The sequence below is a fragment of the Struthio camelus genome, chromosome 26, assembly GCF_040807025.1.
Source record: "Struthio camelus isolate bStrCam1 chromosome 26, bStrCam1.hap1, whole genome shotgun sequence".
NCBI classification, from domain to species: domain Eukaryota; kingdom Metazoa; phylum Chordata; class Aves; order Struthioniformes; family Struthionidae; genus Struthio; species Struthio camelus.
This window is the reverse complement of record NC_090967.1, coordinates 379,216-402,465: the sequence shown is the minus strand read 5'-3', so window position 1 is coordinate 402,465 and position 23,250 is coordinate 379,216. Positions and strand designations below refer to the sequence as shown.

The following is a 23,250-nucleotide window of genomic DNA, read 5'->3' as shown; positions in this document are numbered from 1 at the left end:
GCAGATATAGAGATGACCAATATAGGCTGGCGTTAATTTTAAGAACCTCCAGGGAGGAAACACTAGTTTAGCGGACTGGTTATCAGGAGTCTATCAGTTGCTAAGAACTTGCTAATTTGGGAGTGACTTTAATTTATGCACCTTGGTTTTTGTGGTGGCAGGATGGCTTTGCATGAGCTTCCACATGGCATTGAGACTTAAGGTTTATAATCTATCTCAGAGAGATACTGTGAAAAGACAAATTGCTTCTCAAATTTACAGTTTTTAAAACAAAAGGATTAGTTTTATTTTGAATCTCTTCTAAACTACTCTTTGCTTTTAGTGTTCCCTATATTACAGTGAAGTAGCACAGTGAAAACTAGGTGTGCAGGAAGCGTAGAAATGACCAGCATGAAAAGCAAAATGTAACCTAGAGAAGTAAGGTGAATTTTAGATAGAAGTTTTCCTGTGAGGTGATATGAAAAAATGTTCGATCTGTTATAATGCAGGGATTTCTAAGGCCTGCAGGAGAAGAGGGATAAGAATTACCTGACTGGTGGCTGCTCATCTAAAGGAAAAATGAATATATTACAGGCAGAAATGGCTAGTGCTGCCTTTTACTTAACTTATTTAATGTTTTCCATTAGAGGTTCTGCTTTTAGTTGCTTTGACTTGCCAAGATAAGTCTGTTTCCTCTGCCTTTGGCTGGCCTTTAAATTCTGGCAAAACTGATTCATCTGTTTCAGTGAAGAGGAAGCTGAGAAGTATTGCCTCTGTCCAAAACTGTAGAGCTTGGTCGCCTCCATCCTTAGGTGGCATCACAATATCTGAGGGTACTACTTCAACAGAGCTGCCTTTTTGCATTGCCGTGAAAAGTCATCAATGCTCGACTGCTCCAAACCTTTGAACTTCCATCTTCCTGTGCTTCATAAAAATAATTTATTCCACTTGCTAAAATCTCCCTGGTCTCACCAGCAAGGCCCAAGGAGCCTCACTGCTTGGTAGACTCAGCTCCATAGGCTTGAGCCATCTGGTCCGGAAGAAGATCCCTGGTTTGGGAGCCAGGAAGTGTAAAGTTTTAGCCATGCAATTTCCTCTGTCAGCTCATGCATTTTGTATTCCCCAACGAGAGCTATCGCATGGTCGTTTCAGGTGGTTGGCCAGCATTATGGCACACTTTCTTTCTTCCTCCCACCCCACAACACACACCAACATGATAAAATTGAGAGACTGTAGAAGGTCTCTACCAGCAGAGTTGGGAGGGGAAACCTGGATAACAGGCCAAGGTGTTGTCCTGAATATATTTTTCAGAATGAACGTGTGGTGTTTATGTGCGTGGCTGTGATTTCTCTGACTAGATGTTTCTCTACAAACTCTGGAGCAGACCGAGGTGTCTCACTCTCCTTTGTAAATCAGTGGCAGTGTGTTCTCAGACTGGCTGATCCAGTCTTGTAGCATTATGGTTCGGATGATCTACTTCATTTCCATTTTTATTAAAGTCTTGGAAAATAGTATTAAAGACACTGCAAGTTTTTTGTTGTTTTGGGAGGGCTGAGGTTTTGCTGTTGTTGGTTGTTGTTTGGGGGGGTTGGTTTGGTTTTTTTTTTTTTTTTTTTTTGCACAAAGTTCAGCACTGTGTAGTTCAGAAGTGCTAGACTTAAGTTCACTCCATGCTGTTGTCTTGAATTATTTGATTCTATAACCGCTCTTTGTAGGGGATCCCCAGTTGTTCCTTGTCCTGGGCAGATGTTAAATAAAACACTGAGAAGGGTTTTTGTCAGGAGCTAACTTGTTTGTGTTTCAGGGCTCTGTTTTAGGACTAGGGAGAACAAAAGTTCCTCCGCTCTCCCATTGAAGCAGGGCTGCTCTGAAAGCCCCAGCTCAAAAGCTGGGGACGTTGGAAAGCCAGCAAAAGAGCTGACCCAACTGAATGTGGTTCTGGCTTCTGCTCCAAGGTGACTTATGTTTTCTTTCACCTAGTAACACTCTGGTATCAAACACAGAGACCAGAAACCACTAAATCAGTTAAGATAGACCTCGACAACTCTCCTATATCCCACACGAGCGACCTAAGTGTAGGGTACAAGTTGTGAGCGCAACGTTTGCCCTGTGTTCAACTCACTCAGCCATGACTGTATTCTCTGTTCTTCTGGATCCCAGATAGTGGTGGTGCTCGCGGAGAGGCTTGGGGCAGAAGTGCATGTGAACATATGCCATGGCACCGTCTTGGACCTGCGGGAAAACAGTGCCAGAAATCTGAAGTGTCCTCAGTACCTTGGCCTTCGGGAGTTTGGGGATAACCAGTACTTAGGTGTCTCAGTTCTGCCTGGGTGGCATTTTGAGAACCGAAGTGCTTTTTTGGATTTTACTCTTTGTTCTTTTGCATCTTTGGTTTGGATACGTACCTGTACAGAGTCTGGAGGAAAGCTTGTTTTTCAGTGAATACATAAATGGACAGAGCTGCACTTTGTTAAAAAGAAGTAATAGATGCCTGGCTTGACGTCTAAGTGAAAATCCTGCAGGCTGGGCTGGAGGAGCTGCTTTACTGACCTGCCTTTTGGGTGAGCTGTAGATCTGTGCCAGAAAGAGCCCGTTCTTATTGGAGGAGACTGTCCATGGTCTTCAGTGTAGCGCAACTGATATATCCTTGTAGCCCAGCATAGGCACCAGGTTATCTATTCCAGCCATCTCATGCTTGTCTCACCTGTTCGTATTTCCTACTCATAGCTCTAGCAATGTTTTTAAAAATGTCATTGATTTTTAGGTGACTTATTTTCAGCTAATAGCTGAGCCACTAGCTGCTGTGCTACAGACAAGATTCGGAGGGGAGAGGAGGCTTTTTGCTGAAACTTTCATGTTTGAATTACGATTTTTGGCAACACAGTTAATCTTTTGAGTTTATTCTGCTGTGGCTTGTTTTGTTCCAGCTGTTCAGGTGCCTCGCTACAGCAGAGCGAGAGCATAAGTCAGAACCTCTCTAAGTCTCAAAGAGCAGAAGTGGCCTTAACGAGGCTTAACAAGGAAGGGAAGGGAACATGGTGATGAGCAGTATTTAAACTTATTTTTTAACCTACAGCCTCCCAGGCCTTGCAGCAAGGATCTCTGGCCCTGGAGGTTATTACCTGTGTTGTGAAACTGAGTTTGTGGCCTGTCTAAAACAGATGTTGTAGGTGAGGTTGGTTGCTCGCAAGGTCCTAACAAAGGAGGAGGATTGGAGGGTTGCGATCCCTCCTGGGTCCAAGCCTCTTGAATTTGGAGAGGAATGGGTGGTGTTGATAAGTTTAGGAACAGATAAGATCAGCCTGGAGGAAAGGACTCAGGGTAGCTGGGGGTGGACTGAGCAGAGTTTGCTCATAAAGAACTGGTTAGCCTCCAGTATGGCTTGCTATAGGGTTTGCATGGGTTGTTCTAAATCTATGTTGTTTCTGCCAGAGGCTGCGAAGGAAGAGGGAGCAGGCATTGGAAGTGACAGGGTGCCATGCTGAAGGCGGAGGACACGGTGATGGGAAACAGCAAAATACCATCCAGACCTGGCCTTCTGCCCCATGCAAGTCAGAGTAGTCAATTTTGAATGAGACCAAGAAATCTCTGATAGCTTAGTGTCCAACAAGCCCAGGTGAGGCATACATGCAGCCTTGAGAGTTAAAATTTGTAGTTGTTACAGTAGAAAAAGCTTAGATTTATTTAGAAGTAGATACCTAAAATGGAAGCACATCTCCAGTCCCCTTTTCCTAGCATGTCTTTTCAATTATGTGTTTTTAATAGAGCATTGTCCACTTGAATATCACCTGAGTTGTGTAGAGAGCATGCTATTTGAAGGGCCTGTATCACAAACATGCGCTCTAAAAACAGTCCAGTTCAGAAATTCAACTTCACAGCTTTTTGCCTTTTGAAAAAGCTAGAAATTACAGATGACCCCCATCTCCTCCCCAGCCAGACCTTGTCCTCAGCATTGCAACGCCAAATACTTCTGTACGTGTGTATGTTCCAGCGTTGTCAGCAACACCCACGGCAACTGGGAAGTGTTTCGTGAAGGAGTGTTTACTCAACCTGATGTGAGCAACCTGGCAAAAGGACTTTATATCCGGTGACGCATGTTGTACACAACCCCACTCCCAAATCCCCTTTTAGTCTTCCGTGTTTGAGAACCTGAGTAAAATCTTTCTGTCAAGCGACATTAGCAAGAGCAGAATTAAATCTTAGAGGATTTAGCCAAGCAGCTTTGGCTACAGAGTAAATCAAGAAATACCCTGCTCCTTAAAGATCCAGGTGCATCTTCAGGATGACTTGTGAAGAGTGGTCATTAGACAACTGTTTTCACTTTGGCCAAGGGCTCCTCTACCTTTGCAGTTTGCTCTTGGTTGGGATGCTGAGTTCCCACGTAGGAGTTGTGTTATGTATGGTAACTTCCCCGTATCCTGGTATTGTGGTAGGCAGTTATTGTGAAACTTCAGGTAGATCCCTTTACCTGCTGTGACTATGTTAACCAATGTTTTTAAATACATGCTTTTCTATTTCAGGAGGTCTGAGGGAGGAGATATTGTTCATGAGTTGGTATTCTTCTGTTATAACATAATTTAGTCTCAGAATAACACTTGTTGGTAAATGAGCAGTGGAGCAAGTTGTCTGGCAAGTAATCTCTATAGGAAGACACCTTTAAGTGATGGGAATAATAAATAATCTGATCTGTTCTTCCTAGATCAGAGGTTTAGACTGTTTCTCTGTAGAACCCTATATAAGAAAGGGCTGAGAGATAAAATAGGGAGTGAGTTTGTCATTGTCTCGCGTTAACTTAAAATCCTTAACTCTTTGTGTCGGCTATCATGCTCCTACAAGCAGCTTGAAGAATTTCTTTGACTTACTAGTGCTCCCCCAGACAGTTTGAAATTCTTCAGATGGTTACCCAGAGAAGCAGTAACATAAAGGTAACCATTCCTATGTTGTACAAAGGTCTCCTTCTGCTCCCCTAGTTAAGGGGCTTTTGCCTTTTCAGTAACAGTATTCTGTACTGGCGATCAGTTAAAGCAGAAGTATCAGGGTAGGCTGCAGTGAAGTTGTTCTTTTAGTAAATGCTCATTCTTTGTCCCATGCTCTCTTGGCAGCAGTGCCCGCTCTGTGGTACCAGCCTTGTGGCTACTTAGCCAGGAGGTGCCAAAGTTTGACATTGAGCCTCATGCAGCTAAACCACTGAAACCTGCTATGCTGCAAATCCTGTGCGTTTGGGGAGAATAACTGCTCTGGCAAGCAGTCTGTAGCCTCAGATTAGTTGGAGGAGATGAATCAGCTCGAACTTCTTCCCCTTTATTAGTGGCACTTGAAGAAGAGCATAATAGAGGATGCAGCTGAGCATCCTTTCCCTGCACAGAGATAGGATACTGCACACATTAAAACTGCTAAATCCTGCTTATCTAGGCAGGAGTCTGTGGGCAGGGAGGTGGTAATGCTTAGAAAATCAAGGAGGGAAATGAATTCTGAGCTGAGCCTTCACAGTGCTGCGTTGTACTTCTCTGACCTCTGTTTGGGAAGTGGCTCTCGGGGGGCCCTGCAGCAGTGGAAAACTCCCATCTGAAAAAACAAAATGAGACCCAACAGCTGCATGAGGTCTTGCTCTATGTTAATTCCTCTGTCTTTGCAACCCAGCTAAAAGGGAGGTTCTGCCTCCTCTCCCCTTCTCTCTTTGCTGCCAAGGCAGAGCTCTCCCACCAGCCAGGAGATGCTCTGATGAGCGGTGTCATTGGTTTGGGGTCTGCTGGTAGGGGATGAGGAGCATATCCTGCCACTGAGCAAAGGAAGGGGCAATTGGATGTTGCTACAGCTGTTCTGAATGATTGTGAGGAACGTGGCTCGAAGTCCTCCAACCTTTTATGGCCTTGGTCTAAATTAGCATCGTGGTTTTAATGTGGTGCCACAGTGCCTGGATATCATCACAGACAGGAAGAGCTGGCTCTGTCCTGAGAAGGTTACACTTCCTGCTGTGATGTTTGCTGTCTCTAATTAATCCTAATCAGGCCTTGCTGTGAATTTTGGTAGACAGATTTGGACTTGAAGATTGTAATAAAGAGAGAAGCCAGAGGCTAGGAAGAGGCTTGCCCTGCTACTGGGGCATCTGACCTTGGGAATGTCTCACCTTTCCGCCTCTGTTTTCCCATGTTTGCAAGGGGGAGAACACTTGGCCTTTCTGGACGTGCCGGGGAGCGTGTTTTCCTCTCCTCTGCAATCCTCCTGTGACCGGCGGCATGGAAGGGAAAAGGAACATTGTGTTCAGATAAGACTGCACCTTTCCCCATCTGGCAGATGTTAGTCTGAACATCCCACTGGATTGCATAATTACAGAGTTGAATGTGGAGCCGAATGGCTGCAGTGTTTTCCGCTATTGGATGTCAGCTATTGTGTGCACCTCTTGATTAGATTTTTGTTTTGCTTTTTTTGTCAGATGTGTCGCACGGTTCGGGCTAAGCTCTCTAAAATTGTCCTTCCCCCTCCCTCCAGTCCCCTACACGCAGCTGATCTGAAACAAGAAAACAAATCAGTTCCTTTTAAATTTCATTTCGCTGGTCTTGTCCTGCTCATTCCGCGCTGTAATTGGGCTTCCCTGCTGTAAGCGCTTTTCTGGTTAGTTGTCAAGGAAACGTTTTACCATGGTATGTCCTAGCTCAGCAATCTGCCTCCTGTGAGAAGGGCTGCACCGAGGAAGCCAAGCAGCACACCTGTGGTCTGAGGGAGGAAGGCTCAGAGAGGAGTGTGTTAACTCCCATCCTGCATCTTCGATTTGTGACCTGCCTCCTGATCTGGGATAAAAAGATTATTTCTGAGGCAGAAAAAGTTTCTATCTAAACACTTAAATAGCCTGGTAGATGCCTTTATTGCAGAATCACCCAGTTTGCAGCAGTTCCTTGCAATGGTGGTAGTCCTTAAGCTGGATGCTTTGTTCAGTGGCCCTGGTTGGGCTGTGTGGTACAGTGTGTAAACCGATTGATCGTTGAGAAGGTGCTTGAGGAGGAGCATGAGAGCCCTTGGGTTTGAGTTCAAAACCCTCAAGCAGAAACCTCCTGGGGTTAGTAGGAAGAGGTCTGGATGGAGTCTCCATGCTAGCTCGCAGCAGGCTTGCGGAGATTCCTGCGGCCATCCCATCTCAGGTTAATTGAGAAGTTCATATGCAGAAACTGTGCAGGGTGGAAGGGAGGGAGAGCGCTGTGTCCCTGCTATCGAGTATATTTTACAGCAGTGCCCCAAGGCCTGTCCTACCTAGCCAGTACATTAAGCTCTTTCCCTTAATTTGTACAAGCCAGGCTGTTCCTTTCCTTAACGAGTTTATGCTCAAATAAACAAGACAAAGGGCATGGGAAAAGAACGCAGCACATACTGGCGGTGCAGCGCAGCAGAGGCTGGTGTGTAAATGTCGTCTTCTTCGCACACAGTGGAGGTGGTTCTTGGGCGCTCAAAATGGCGGAACAACTTATTGGGCTCACGTCGGAGGCAAGTAGGAGCTGAGGACAGGGAGGAAAGCAGGGCACACCAGGCTCTGGTTGTCGAGATGGGATTAAATGGGATTGGGACCTTTCTCTTCTTATCTCTGGCTGCTCCCAAGTCCAGTCTGAAAGCAGCCAAATGCCAGCATTTCTATCTTCCTGCAAATAACGATTGAATTTCAGATGTTGTCTAAACTGTCCTAAAAAGCATGGAATTGCCTGCATTGCAAGCATATTGGAGCCAGGTCTTTCCTGCTCCTTATCACGCTCACCCATAGCAATGGAGGGGGCCTTGCCTGAACACAGGGCTATACTGGTGTAACAAGTGGATCAAGAGATAGTTTAGACTGTTTTTTCTTAAACCAACACAAGTTTTGTGTAGATGACCCCAAAATCATTCATCAGTCTGCAAATGCTCCGGGGAAAATTGATTCATTTTGGTATCAAAAGCTTGTGTTGCTCTTCAAAAGCTCTTCTATAGACTCTAGATAACAAGCAGAATCTATCTCCGATTGCTTTATTTCCTTATTATTTCTGCAAGCTCTCAAATGGTAGAAGCAGCTGGCGGTGCCCAGGGTGAAGAACAGTCAGCTACAGCTCTTTCTGCAGAGAGATGCTGCGTTTAAAAACAAAACAAACAAACAAACAAAAAACCCCACCCTCCTTGTATTTAGGATTGTGGCGTAGTTGACATTTCTCATCCTAATCAAGTTGTGTTGTTTTATGGGAAGAAATTTTGTTTAATAATCAGAAGTAGGTCATCCCAGATGTCTGGGAAGGGCGGGTGGTAAATAGCTACCTTCTCAGGGAGGTTACTCCAGAATCTGCGTTCTGCTCCCTGTTGTTTGTCCTTCTCTCTAATTATTGCCCTGGACTGCCTGATCCTGCGTGCTGCTTGTTGGGCACTGAAGCCACGCATTTTGAGTGCGAGAAGAGATTCGGAGGTTGCTTTTTTCCTGGCTGGCTTCCCTTTTGGTATGCCCCGATGCTCGTGTTGGCTCCTCCGGAAACCTCATCTGGCTGGGTGTATTAGTTCAGATGGGGCTGCTCAGCTGAGACGTGTTTTCTGGCATCTTCTCTGAATTGTCTTTTTTTTTTTTTTTTCTCCCCCTCTCCCCCTCCCCCCTTATTTTCTTTTTATTATCAATCCCTTATGGAAAATAACAGCTGCCTCTTTTGATGGATGTATTTCATTTCCAGCCTTTCTCTCTATATTTCTCCTGCAACACATCTGCTACATGTGTATAGCCTTTGCCTTTTATAGCTCATGCCTTAGCACTCTCCTCTTTCTTAATGCTTTTAAACATAATGCATTGACCTGACCAGGCAGCATTTAGAGCTGTCTGATCGAACAATAAATCGAAGCATCCTGCTTGAAGTCTTCTCCTCCTTTTATTGCCTAAATGGCATAGGGAACATAGGTGGGTACTCAGGTGTGTCATGTCATCTTGTTCTTGATTTAAAAAGTGTAAAATTAGGTCCAGACCTCCTTCAGTATGTGTGTGTGCATGCAACTTATTAAATTTTCACAGCTTTCTAGCAGATTATGGTGGGTTAATATTAAATGTCTGCACTGCGAAGGTTGCTGTCATGCCAGTGGTTTAAAAACAAACAAAAACCCCCAGCAACAAACACAAACTGGCCCGGTACTTTGAGCACTCTACTTTGAAAATTAACTATGTCTGATTGCAATTGCTAACACCCCAATGGATAGTTAGTGGCAAATTGCAAGAAGTCTTTAGTGTGTTCTGCATTTTTGGAGGGGTTATGTTGGTACAGCTTCCAGCTGAAGAGCCGACATGATGTTTATATGCTAATGTATTTTTAGTCGCAGTCACATTGTATATCTCCTGGTAAACATTGAATAAGTGAAGCTTTTATTAATGATGCAGCAATTCTACATCTGGGATTGGTTAAAGGAGTCCAGATAAATCTGCCCGCTACTCAAATTTGCTTTGACTGCTTCTCCAGAGCATGATAAAGCATTAAATATGTAATATTTATGTTTTTATACCTGCACACATGTGCACACAAACACATATCTTACAAAGAAGACTTCTTCATTAAGTCTTACATAAGATTTCTGCTGGATGTATGTTAGCTTTCTTAAAAAATTCCTTCTCATAGATGAAAACCTCTTATGTCTCTTCCCAAATTTAGAAGGAAGGCTTTTTGCTAGTTTTTTAGGTATTTTTGAGAGATCTGAGCACTTTTTTTTTTTTCTTTGATTAGATTTTAAGATTTATTCCTTGCACATGGTGAAGCTTGAAACCTGTATTTCAAAGCCATGGACAGCAAGGACATCATCTTATGATTTTTGGGAATTTTGTTTGTAAGCCCAAAGGATCGATGCTTTTTGAACTTCTTAACTCCTGACATTGTTTGCATGTTGCTGATGACAGCATCTAGGGAGGTTGTGGGCTAGAAAAGCCGAATGAGCTGCTCTGACCCAGCCCTGCACCCTTCTGCAAGGGTGCTGAGGCAAGTGGCTTTTCACGTGATGCTTTTTTCTAACCTAATGTACAGTCCCTTCTTCTACCTTATAAAAGATTATGATGATGTCTTAAACTGGCTTCAGAAAAGAAAAACCAAAAAACGTCAGCTGTCTATGAAATTGCATGCACGTTCCAAACCTATGACTTCCAATTTGCTGATGAGACCGAGGAATCTGGTGGAGATTAGGGTTTTCTTAGCAAGTGCAAGCCCCTCCTACCCATATGTTTTGTGTCCCACTTGTTGAGAGCGGGAATTTTTACGTGGCTATGTGTGCACAAGTGGGGGGCGGAGGAGGGTCTAAAAAAGTATGAACGTCTATCTGTTGCTGCAATGTATTGCATAAGAGGATAAATGGGTTATCTAATCTTGTGTGGGTTTATGCTCCTCCGGAGTGGTAGAGCTAAAACCAGAATCTAAATTCAAGAACCCTTGTCTGTGTTGGACAGTAAATGTGCGGGGGGTTTCTGGAAATAAATTCATCCCTGTCCTGCGATGTGTAAACATCGTGGTGGGGGATGGACAAGCCAGTTGTGTCTGTGAATAGAAAGGCATATGAAAAAATAGATGTGAAATCAGAGATGAAAATCGCTGAATGTTACAACTGAAGCATTCATTTCTGAGGCTGTGGAGGAGCTTTAGCATTGGGATAGGGTAGAATAAAAGTGGTACACAGATGAGAAGAGGAACTGAAGGCAGCAGGTCAAGCGTGCATGAAAGGCACTACAAAACCCAGGAACAAGATGGAGGCGAGGGCAAAGAGCTGGGGTTTCATCCCAGGGTTCTTCGGGAGCCATTTGCCATGTTTCTGAATATGCCATTACTAAGCTGTACCCATTCGGATAAGAATCGTTTCAATTAGCTCGTTAAGTATTGAAACTTCCCATAGTAGAGCTCTGCTTCACCCGTAAACCCAAGCGTTGTCTCTCGTGGCTGTATAACCCCTGAAGCTGGAGTTAAATCTGTTTTCACAAGGCCATCTGTCAGCTTGTTTGAGATGAGCACAACCAAACGCTGCACGCTGAGTAGCCAATGGAGTGTTTTTATTTTTTTGCCTAGACAAGTTGATTTCATAAAGCAAGTTTTTGGAGGGGCTTTGTCGACAATGCTCCTGTCCACCCTGAAGCTTCATTTCTTCTGGAGATCTGCAGTTCCTTGCAGGATACTGCAAGTACGGGATGCTTTTCCTGTGAGCAGGCGGTCGGTGTTGATTCCATGTTTGGTACATGTACAACAGCAGACACTTAAAAGCTGGGAATGAAAGCGGCTTGAGGTAATTATCAGAAAATTAAAGATAATCTCCTGCTCTGGAATTGTGACAAAGTGCAGAAAAGAGATTAGTGCAACTTGTCAGGAACACAGGGCAATACGGGAGCAGCGTCAGTCACTGGCTCCCCGTAGTCAGCAGGGTAAGCGTAGCCCCTCTGGCCTGGAGTCATCTTGGCCGCATTGCGTTCCCAGTGATTTCCAGGGCTAAACCCGGTGAAGAATTTGTCCCTTTGGGTTCCTCTGTGTTCGTGGAGTTGCTGCTCCAGATCATACTCTGAAAGGACTCCATTAGCCAAATGCTCACTCAGTGCCGTGTCTCCTGCTCTTGCTGCCCCAGCCATTGCTGGATTTTTGTTGAATGATCATAAAATTATGTTGTCTTACGCCAGAGAACTAATTTTTCAGCGCAAAACAGAGCGTGTGTGTGTTTGTTAGATATGATGTTTGAGCTAGTGGTGGCCACATAGCAGCAATACAGTGTCCTCTGATCTGGATGGTGGTGCAGTCCCAACGAGCTTGAATTAGTTTCATATCATCGAATAAGCAATGTGCCTGCCTATATAGATGATAGCCCCCTGTGCTGACTAATCTGCAGTCTGAATTGGTGACAGAGGGAAACTATTCTGTGCCCTGGAGGGGTTCCCTCTCATCTCACCTCCCGTTTTCGTGTTCGAAATGGGATTGCGCAATGCAGCTTGTACAGGGGGAACAGGATCTTGGACTGTTGCTGCAGTGCCTGATGCTCAGCTTTGGCACTAAAAGTGAAAGTGGTACGATTTAAAACAAAACGATGGAAGGAGAGGAAAAAGAAAAAAAAAAAAGCCCCGGGTGAGTCTTTCAGTGCTGCTCTGGCTTCCCAAATGCATGCAAAGCTGTCAGGCTGGGTGCGGGCCATACGGCAGATGGCTCGAAATGTTGCATTGATGAGACCTGTTATGCAACTGATGGCTTAGTGGTGGTGTGGTCCCTGCTTTGCCATCGTGGAAGGCCAGATCAGCACGTTTCTGTTCTCAGTGCTCTGTAACTGAGGTCGGGCCACTGAGATCATCTCATCATTTCTTATCGAGAGCAATTTCATCTCCCCTGTGACCACCAAGGAGGCTTTTGCTTGCCAGTCTGAAATCAGTTTCCTGAAATATAACCAAATCACATGTGCTCTCCTAGCAGTGTTGTCATCTGCGGGGCATTGTGCTCCCATTGTGCGTGAGTTCTTATTTGGACTCCTTTTGAAACAAACCCTTAAGCATCACTGCTTGTAGTTTAAGAGGGTGGGTGGTTGCCCCAGTTAAACTTTTGTAATTCCTCCTCTCCAAATGGAGGAGATGCGGAAGGGGCAGCAAGTTGGGCTGGTTCCTCTGGGGGTTTCCTTGCTCTCCACCCTGAAGGAGCCAGACATCTCCTACTCTGTGTGCAGAGAGGCCCCACCACAGCTTGAATGTAGATATTCCTCAATAATTCATGGGTGATTTGTGTACCAGCAGGTGGTTGTGTAACCTGTCCTTTACTCTTAAGTGGGGAAAAGTCCAGGGCTTCAAAGAGGCTCTGTTTTTCACAGCAAAACTCTCAAGTTGCCTGTTCACTGCTTTCCTGTGAAATGAAATCCCTTCTGAAGGATTCAAGGATTATTTAATAGTCTCCATCTCCTATGCTTCCAGGAGTGCTTCATGACAGATAAGGGAATGTAGGACTCATACCTGGAAATAGGCGGCCTTAAATCTAGCATTTGTGTTTGGATTTTCTGAAAGTTGGTTTCTCTTTTCATAAATTGGCTCTGAACACGGAGCTTGTTGAGGAAGGCTTGGGGTGCTGCCTTGGCGGATGACATTGTACTGCTGGGATGGGGTAGCTCTTTGCTGTCTTAAGGAGCTCTTGATCCTCACTGTTATTCAGATTGGTGACTCTCCGGAGTTAGCTGGGTTGGAGCTCTTGGTACCGTACCTGTGGCTGCTTGCTGTTTCTGTCCAAGCAGTAGGTCAGCTAACGCATCCCAGTGCCAGCAGCAAAGGAGGCTGTTCTCACTGTTGCCTAAAAACAAGGCCCTCATTACAAACTTGGAATAGCACTAGGAAATAAGAAAGATGCCTCATACTAGAGGAGGGATCTGGCCAGCATTTCTAACTCTGATTATGCATCTAAATTTTTTAGCCAAAATCTTAATTTTTCACCTTTCATTGCAGTGGAATAATACTGGGTTCTCCCAAAGGCTGTGGTAGAGATAAATAATGTATTCATTTTTTGTGATATATTTGGACATCAGATTCTATAAATAGGTTTGAGATTCAATTATCAACATGCTTCCTCAAGCACCTTCAGAGTGGCTGGAAAGCAACTTCATAAATGTCTCTCCAGGCTTCTGTGTGTATCCGACTCTTCAGCATAGTGTGGACTTATTACTTAAGGTGCAGCAGGGAATTAAAGAACTCTCTTTGATGAAACCTCTAATAAAAATTACTGCTAGGAAAAATTGTGCATCTTCACGCTTCTGAAGGTGAAATTGTTTGGGTGAACCCCGTAACTTAGGGCTCCTGCACTAGTGAAACTGAAAACTGAGCAAAAGCAACTGCTTTAAAGGCTTTTCTGCTTACTTGAATTAGGCTGTTCTCTGGATGTTTTTTTTTTAATCTCATGTCTCTACTTTTACTGATGTTCTCCCCTTCTTTCCTCAGGTCTGGCACTGAAGAAGGCAGCCATCACTGAGGTGAGATGTGTAAAGCTGGTCTTGGAAATTCCATGCTGAGAGATGAGAATACAGAGCTCTAGGAAGCGCTTCAGTATGACTTTTTAAACAAAGCTGGATTTTAAAATACCCTTACCAATACTGAAACTTTGATATCAGTTACTTGGGAGAATGAAAATTGGTGGCAGGTCTCCGGAGTCCTTGTCTTGGTGTGACCACAGCCAGGAAGGGGATGTGAAGGGATTTTGTCTGCCATACGGCCTCTTTTAGCTGGGTACTCCATGATGTCTGTACATAAATGGTTGGATCTGGCTGAGTGCACCATCTCCAGTTATCTTCAGGTAATGGTGTGAAAGAGGTGTACAGTCTGTAGCAGAAAGTCAGTGGGTATCTCCAGTGCTCAGTGTTGGGTCTCACCTGCTCCTGGGAGTGAGTTGGTGTGGCTGTAATCTGTGAAGCCCTAAAACAGGGGGGTTATCTCTGGGGATTGCTCTTCTCTTGCACGTTATCCAGGTCGCAGGTTGCTGAATCGCTGTTACCTTCTGGAGCAAAACTCTTCACAGTTGGCAGCAGGGAATCTAGTAGAAGGATCTGTGCCTGAAAGCTGTTGCCTGAAGCCCACACTCATGGTTTAGGGCACCATGATCAAATGATTTTTGTTTGATCTAATTTTCTGACTTTTCCCCTTTATATTACTCGCCTGGGATGATGAGCATTTGTATATACGAATAGCAAAATCTTTCCATAAAACTGTGAGGAATGTGACACTTGAACCTTTTTCTCTCCCCAGGAATATGCATACTTAGAACATTCAAAACTTCTGTAAAAGCTAATTGCTTTCTTCAGTGCACGAGTAGCCCAATCTTTTCTTGCCCTGGAAACACAGTTACAGTTAGAGCAGGGGACTGTGGAATGGACTTTTGTTACTGCTTTACATGTGATGGCAATCTCTTTAACCGATGCCTGTGTCCATTAATCACTTTACGAGAGGTTGCTGAGCTATGTGGAGAGGCAGGACTATACAGCTGGAGTTTGCCTGTAATAGGATACAGCCTATTAGAAGGTGCAAGGGAAGGATAAACTATACTGCTAGTCACAACGACTACTTCAAGAAAGAGTGCTTGGAAGCAAGTTCGGTTATGCTAAACAAATGTTTAAAACGGAGCAAGAAGTCTGATTTTTGAAGGAGAAATCAGACAGCCTCTTAGTTCCAGAAGTTCAAGCAGCTTGACCAGAAATAGCTGCAAGCTCTTGATTAAAAACTAAAGCACAAAGAACTTCTGTAGCCTGAACAAAATTATACATTGTCTGCTGTAGACATCAGTCCTGAGAGATCACTCTGCATGGCACTTGAGAGAGCCGGTGATATAATATCATCACTTGGGAAATGACCTTGGATCTCTCTGCACGCTCCTTAAGGGAACATCCAAAGCCTGGCTGATCTTTAATGTAAGAAAACGCCGCGTATAGTTGGTTCATCAGCATGTTCAGCAAACTGCTGTGTTTAACAATCTCCTGGGACAGCGGAGAGCTGGGGAGCAGATGAAACTGCCCCATGGCAGAGTTCTGCCCTACGCTTGGGGTCGCAGAAGGAGCTATACCAAACTTTGCCGTACATGACTGACTTGATTTGTAAAAGGGTACATTCACAATCTTCCTGCTCCTGGATCAGCAGCAAAGGCCTGGACAGACTTAAAAGTAGAAGGGGAAGAAATGGGTTAAGGAGTAGATTTGTTCCCTCTCTGAAGTGCTGGCAGTCCTATAACGTTTCTGCAAATTTTTTGCAAAACTTCAGGAAGAGCTGTTACTGCAGTTCACCCTGTGCGGGCTTATTCTTTGAATTGTTATTGAATGAGATCTTACTTAAATGGATTATCTCCACATGAACACAGGAGTGGGGTTGTGTTATCTGTGTTATCTGTCTCTTATTTCTCCAGTGAAGTGTGAGGTAGTGCTGTGAAACCTGAGGGCATGGAATTTTCAAAAATAAACTCTTCTGTTTGATTTAATGCATCACTATTTGTAATTGATGAGAAACCAAAGTTAAGCAATCTGAGCGTCTGGCAGCTGGGAAGCAAACCGATCTTTCCTGAGCTCAGTATCTTTGCTGAGGGCTCTTCCCTTTCAGTACTGAGAGTGTCGGATGGAGTGGTTGAGTATTCTCCAACTTGCTGTCTTGAAGGATGTATGTATAACTCAAACAACCTTGTTGAAAGTTTGCTGGTGCCAATTAGACCTGTTTGCGCTCTGCCGCTTTTTACACAGCGATAGAAAGGGGTCACTGTATCCTTTATGACAGTGGTAGCATGGTCCTGCCTATACCACACTGCTTGTTCTTGTCAACCAGGTCATCTTTTCTTCTGAGTTTTAACTGTGCTTTTTCATTGCAGGGGCCATCACTTCCAGGACAGCCTGGCCAAGGAAAGAAGATAGGTCATCGAGGAGTTGATGCTTCTGGTGAAACTACCTACAAAAAGGTTTGGTTTTGTGGTGTGGGGAACCAGTGGCTGTGTAGGTGACATATGGCTGAGAAGAGAAGCTGGGGCCAGGGGTTAGCTATAGCACAACTGAGCTTTCCTGGTTTGGTATGTTAATAGCTACCAATCTGATTTGGATTTTATGCAGTATCCTTGTACTGCATAATCTTGCTGTTTGCAAATTTTCTGAAAGCCTGAAACCATCTATTCAGCAGCTGGTTGAACTTGTTTAGCAGTATGTAGTGCCTGGGAAGACCCTGTAATGGCTCTATTGTAATGTAGGGAATATTGCAGTAGTCTGCTGTGAAATGCTCATTGACCGCTCTTTTATTTCTGCCAGACCACTTCGTCCACTCTGAAGGGGGCCATCCAGCTGGGAATTGGATACACTGTCGGCAATCTGAGCTCCAAGCCTGAGAGAGATGTCCTGATGCAGGACTTTTATGTGGTGGAGAGCATCTTTTTCCCGAGGTAAAGGGAACTGGGAAACAAAATGAAGGGATGAGTTATTTCTTTTTCCTTTCACTCATTTTTCAAGGGAGCTTCCATCTGTCTTTGGATCACAGCAATGGATGCTCTGAGTGTTTTAAATATGCATCTATTTCATACAAACATAGCAGTGGGAAATGTTAGATTCTGCAGTACGCTGGCTTGCAAGGAAGTACAACGTGAGGTGCAGTACTATAGTCTTGGGTTTGTTAGCCTCGTTAGGTGTTTTTCTTCCTGCCTGTCTGCCTAGAATTCACCTTGTTTGAGATGGAGGAAACTCATTCTGGAAGCTCTTTGACCATGTGGGTAAACAAAGCTCATAAAAGCTATATTCTGTGGGTAAACATACTCAGCTTGGCAAGTGGCTATTCCTTATACCCTTTGTAAATGGATTTTGGCAGATAAATTAAAGCTTTATTTCCCTGTTGTCCTGCCACAGAAAAAAAAGATGTTTTGTTCCCAAGATGTCTTTTTGCAAGGCTCAATTTGTCTTCAATATACAGCAGCCTTGATGTGAATGTACATATCTGGTAAACGTTAATACAGAGGCCATCCTCATCTAGTGTCTGTTCTGTGCAGCGAAGGAAGTAACCTCACACCGGCTCACCATTATGCAGACTTCAGGTTCAAAACCTACGCACCAGTGGCTTTCCGGTACTTCCGAGAACTCTTTGGGATTCGTCCAGATGATTATTTGGTATGGATATATTACTGGATTTCTCGGTCTTTCCTGCTTTGAGTTGTTCTGGAGTAACAGTAAATCTGCCCCTAAATCGAGGCTGTCAGCTAATCTTGCCGAAAAAGGGACAGAGAAGAGTCAAGGAATCACTCTGATCCCAGCAAGGAGTGGGAACTGGCTGTGGATTTAGAGTTTCTGCTCCAGTTTGGAGGAGTTCCAGTGACAGTCCCAGCAGGGACTGTCACGACTGAGCCAAAGTCTTCATTTCCGAAGAGGCAACTGCTAGCTTACAGCAGATCGTTTCCTTTCCCTCCGGTGTAAGGGTGTGCACAATGTAAGTTATGTTACAGGGTTCCCTCTCTGTTGCTTGTGATGACAATAACTTACTCTGTTTACAAGCAAAAGGAGCTTTGTTCTGCTGGGTGCAACCCTGTAATATCCCTTGGGGCTCTGAGGACAAAGATGGGAATTTTTCCTTGTGTACTTACTCGAGAACTATGTGAATGTAGTTTAGTTAATCATCTTATGAAGGCAGAATAAAATCCAGCCTGTTCTTGTGCTCAGAAAGCTCTTCAGAGCTAGAAAGGCTGTTTTTTTAAACATACCCAGTAGTACAGGCTGATGAGACTTGGAATACTCCGGGGTTGAATTTGGTCCCTTGAATGTATGTAATGCCCTGCTCTTTAGAAGAGGACGTTTGTTGAACTGAGGAAGGGAGCACAACAAGTAAGTGTGCGCACACGTGCACACACACCCCTTCCCCTTTTCAGTAGCCCTTTTTTCTGACTCCAACTGTAGACAGAGTTAATTGTGGCTGAAAACATGCAAGTACAAATGAGTCTGTGCCATCGCATGGCTTGACCGTAACAGTGCTCCCCATCTATGCCATCCAAGGTAATGTTGGCTGATTTGATGAGTGATTCAAAACTTGGGTGAGGCAAAGAGCCTGCCTCGATTCCAAAGGTCACAGCTCTGATTTGTTGCTGCTTCCCCTGATTCTCTCTTGCCTGCCACAGCAGCAAATGCTTTTAATTATGCATGAGATAATTAACTTGATAAAGTCTTGGATTGTTAATTTCTGCAGCGCTGAAAGCTGTTTTCAGTACGTAATGATGAGCTTTTAATTTATTGCTCTGATTACATCCACTACATAGCCAACCACCTTCTCCCCGTCTTGCCTCTTTGGTGGCAACTCCAACGTAAAGCTGCCTTGAACCCACTTGACATTTGCAAATGCTTTGGGGTTGGTACCTAGCTGCAAAGTGCTTTGCACTCTTGTGCATTCTTGCACTTTCTTTCTCTTTGCCACTAAGTGTGTTCTCAGTGGAGGATCTGCTGTTTGCATACTGATGTCTAGAAATGTCCTTCCAATTCAATTCCAAATACAATACCCCTTGCTTTTCTTAGATAGTGCTGATTCCCCTCTTCTTGTCTGGAGACCTGGTCTGATACTTTTCATGTGTGCCTAGCAGTATCGAGGTGAGATGTGGCTATAAAACACGTATCTAACAGAGGAGCACAAGGCCAGAGGAGGTCGCTGAGAACAGCGAGTGCATTTTGTTCCCTCCAGCACAGTGATGTATGGTACCCTGAGCACTGTCATATCTCTTAAAATCCAAGCTTTCTGTTTGTGCTTGCGGTAACGTGCTGAAAGAAGCCTGACTGTGATACACATGTGCATACACAATGGGAAAAGATAAGATGTCATTATGCAGCTTGGATGTTACTGAAAGCAGAAGATTAGCTTGATTCTGAGCAGTTGGGATGCTCTGAACTGTAATCTTGCTGTCTAATTGTAAATTGTCCATCAACTTTCCTGCTTAGACCTAACCTATAATGAAAATAATTCTCATTTAAGCTTCACTACCTCTTAATCTTGCAGGGCGACTGCATGCTTAGGAAGGCCCTGAAGGATGTAGAACTCGGTACACAATGAGCTGGGGCTAAAAACATAATCTTTTTTTCTTTTCCTCCCTAGTATTCATTATGTAACGAGCCTCTGATAGAGCTGTCCAACCCTGGTGCCAGCGGCTCCCTCTTCTATGTCACCAGCGACGATGAGTTCATCATAAAAACTGTGATGCACAAGGAGGCTGAATTCTTACAGAAGCTCCTTCCTGGCTACTACATGGTGTGTATCACCCTGTACCTTGGACCTGGCTTGGATTTGTAGTGACAATGTTTCTGTACAAAGTATTGCATAGGGCGTGTCATCTGTCTGGGCTTTTTGTGGCCTGCCCGCCCTATACTATTGACAACGTTAACAGTGTGTCATGAAGCCTGTCCCAGAGCACCAACCCTGCCAATTATTTGCAAACTCCTTAGATAAATTTAAGGCAGATAATTATGTCATAGCTCGTGGGCATGTTCTGGCCTGAAAAGGCTTTCCAGGTGCCTGTTTCAGGGGGGGTCTTTTTCTGAACACTCTTTCTTTCTTATTCACTTGGCACCATGCATCTATCTCAACATAGCTTTGAGGATAGTTATGTGACTGCAATAATACAGATATATCAATACCTTGTTTTTTGGGGGTAGCCACTCCGGTGTCCTAGGACACCTCCCACATGTGCTAACTCAGAAATGAGTTACTCCAAAGGCAACTGTTTATTGTTGTGGCTCCCACTGTCTGCGGTACTAAGCTAAAAACTCTTGCTGCACCAGCCGCCTTCTTGTGTCCAGTCCACTGCAGACGATCATAGTCTAAATCTCTGAGCTAGCAAGGCAATATATTGAGGTGAGGCCCAGGGGACTTGCGTGAGAAGACAAATAATAAATCAGAACCACAATCCCAGCACCTAGAAAGGTGTATAAAGCAGGAGCTGTCTCTCTGCATAACTATGCCAAAGGATCCAGCTCTATAGATGAGGGCATTGGAGTTTAGTGAGGGCCACCCAGAGAATTTTTTGCCCTAGAGATGCAGAAGTAAAGGCTGTATTTATGGCAGGTGATGTTAATGCTGCCCATGAGTGTGTATGTTGCAGTGGATTTATGTGTTTGCACACTGTTTTTTCTGAAGATACCTGTCTTTCTCAATGTGCACTGGGTAAAATTTTCCAAAGTGAGCCAGGGACTTGAGTGGTCACACAAAACTGACAGCCAGTTGCTTGCTTTTGAAAGTGACACTTTAGCTCCTGGATAGTGTGAAGTCTTTTGGAAAGCGTTACCTGCTGCCTAATATATGTAGTAAATGAGATGGAGGGATTTTGAATGGGAATGGAAAGAAGCATTGTTGTCCCGTATTCTGCAGTTGTCTTGGCCAGCTATCAATTTAAAGAATTGAAGCAACTTACCTACACAGGTGTGTGATACTTCTTTTAGCATTCAGATGTTTGTGGGTTATTGGGGTGCTACACGTGATCTCTCTGCTGCTTTTGGGAAACTCACCAGTGTAAAATGAGCTAGTGAAAAGGAAGCAGAATGGTTTCATCCTGAGTTACATTTAAGCTGGGAAAGTGGTGTTTGCTTTTGGTCTTGGGTGCTGCTGTGTTGCTTTTAGTTTGTACTGTGCTGAACCGCACACTTGCAAAGATGGCTAACTCATGTGCCTGGTTAGGCAGGGTGAGATGAAGGGCATGACATTTTAATACAGTGGTGCTTCTGCTGTCTGTCAGAGAATCTGTCAGGTCCGTCCTTTCTTTCATAACATGCAGAGATGTTCTGTTTCCTTCCTAAACTTCCCCAAAGCTGAACAAGCAAATCGCGCCTGTCATGTCATTTCTAATAATACAGCTGCCTAAAAAAGGACATGAGAGCAGAGCAGGATATCCGTGCTTTCTGGCCAACTGTGTCTTTTATAAGATGACTCTAAAAGAAGGAGAAAATTCGTTGATGTTTTGTTAGAAATATTGTGGCCCTGGTTTATTCTGGGCCACAGAACAGCTCTTGATTTCTGACACTTCTGAACCAATGAAGATAGCTGATATTTTTAAACTTGAAGTTCCCACTCATTTGTATTTATTTCTCTTTCAGTTTGGTTTTCCTTTTTTAGCTGCTGTTGATGGGGAAAGCAGGGAATTTCCGGACTTGGTTATTTGCCCAGAGAGATCTGAACATCTGATTCCCTATATTCAAAGCATAGTGGTATTTTCAGGTCCTAAAGCCACTGAAATGCAAGAGTTTGTCAAATTTATGCAGTAAGATTTCATGCAAAGTTCAGAAAATCTCTAGCTGAAGAACCCCTAGTCTGCTGACAGCTCCAAGATCCATTAGCATGGGCTCTGTATTGAACGCAACAGGAGTCTTCTGTCAAAATGACCTCTCCTGATGCTTTTCCAACCCCTCTGCAGAACCTGAACCAGAACCCACGGACGCTGCTGCCAAAGTTTTATGGACTTTATTGCGTGCAATCAGGGGGCAAAAACATCCGCGTGGTCGTGATGAACAACATTCTGCCTCGCGTGGTGAAAATGCACCTGAAATTTGACCTGAAAGGCTCGACCTACAAACGCCGGGCATCCAAGAAGGAAAAAGAAAAGTCCAGCCCTACATACAAGGACCTAGACTTCATACAAGACATGCCTGAGGGCCTGATGCTGGATGCAGACACCTTCAGCGCGTTGGTGAAAACGTTACAACGAGACTGTCTGGTAAGGAGGGGACAGTTTGGGAGCAGGTTAAGGAAGTTTGTGGCTCTTGAGTGTGAGGAAGAGCTAATGATTGAGAACCTTGCTAATCTGCTAACCCCAAAGCAGGGATAAGTCCCTCCACTGCTCCTCCCCTCTAAAAGCAAAGCAGTGAAGTTGAATCTCATGATAGTTTGAGAGCTAAGACTATATGCATTTGTGCCTCCAGTTGTGGCAGTCTGCCTCATTTGTAGCTGGGCTGTTTGGGCTAAAAAAAAAAAAAAAAACAACCTTTTCCTATACAATGTGCAACAGATACACAGTACAATGGTGTTACTTGTGAGTCCTCAGCCATTTGGGTTGTGGGATGACTCAAATCTTTGAGATCAAGTAAGCCCAGAAATGACTATTTGATCAGAAATGCTCAAGCTCTGGCTAAGGAGCTGTTTCTATGAATGTTGAGGGGCTGTTCCAGGCTTTGAGGTCTGTGCTGCATTTGAAGTTGCTTGTGAGCAACTGCTGGCCTGACTTGTCTTTGTTCTTAAACTCAATACTAACCTATAGGTGTTGGAAAGTTTTAAAATCATGGACTACAGCCTGCTGCTTGGGGTTCATAACATAGACCAGCAAGAACGGGAGCGACAGTCTGAGGGAGCCCACAGCACGTCGGATGAGAAGCGTCCCGTGGGGCAGAAGGCACTTTACTCCACGGCAATGGAGTCCATCCAGGGTGGGGCTGCCCGGGGGGAGTCCATAGACACAGATGACACGTAGGTGAAAATCTGGTTCTCTTGCACTGCTGGGAGGGGTGGAAGTGGAGGCTGAAGTAGTAGATCCCTAATTTTGGCCAATGTGAGCTGTTGGAGTGGGCCTCTCTCGGGGAGGTTATGGAGAGCTGCTGCCAGTACAGCAGTGTGCTGAGGCAGTGTGTTGTGAAAGGGGGAAGCTGGGGTGGGAAGTAGACTGCAGCCTCCCAGTGATTTTTGCCTAGAAATGTTTAACCTGGGCCGTAGATTGCTGGCCCCTGTTACAGCCTCTGAAACACCATCCGTGCTCTGGGGAGGAGAAACTAGCTCAGTTCTAGCTCAGCATCCAAATATTGGAGTAGAAGTACAGATCAGCCTGTCCTAGGAGCTTAGTGTTCTTTTTTTTGGTT

The 23,250-nt window shown here is 44.5% G+C and overlaps 1 protein-coding gene across 4 annotated transcripts in view; it reads left to right on the top strand.

The window, feature by feature from the left end:
* The window catches only part of PIP5K1C (phosphatidylinositol-4-phosphate 5-kinase type 1 gamma), a 53,997-nt gene that overhangs the window by 13,523 nt on the left and 17,224 nt on the right, over positions 1–23,250 (top strand). For all 4 annotated transcript variants that reach the window (XM_068919569.1, XM_068919568.1, XM_068919566.1 and 1 more), the window contains exons 2-8: positions 13,877–13,908; positions 16,278–16,364; positions 16,705–16,835; positions 17,433–17,550; positions 19,511–19,663; positions 21,819–22,118; positions 22,659–22,864. In XM_068919569.1, coding sequence (XP_068775670.1) covers positions 13,877–13,908; positions 16,278–16,364; positions 16,705–16,835; positions 17,433–17,550; positions 19,511–19,663; positions 21,819–22,118; positions 22,659–22,864 — 1,027 coding nt within the window. The remainder of the gene's footprint in view (positions 1–13,876; positions 13,909–16,277; positions 16,365–16,704; positions 16,836–17,432; positions 17,551–19,510; positions 19,664–21,818; positions 22,119–22,658; positions 22,865–23,250) is intronic.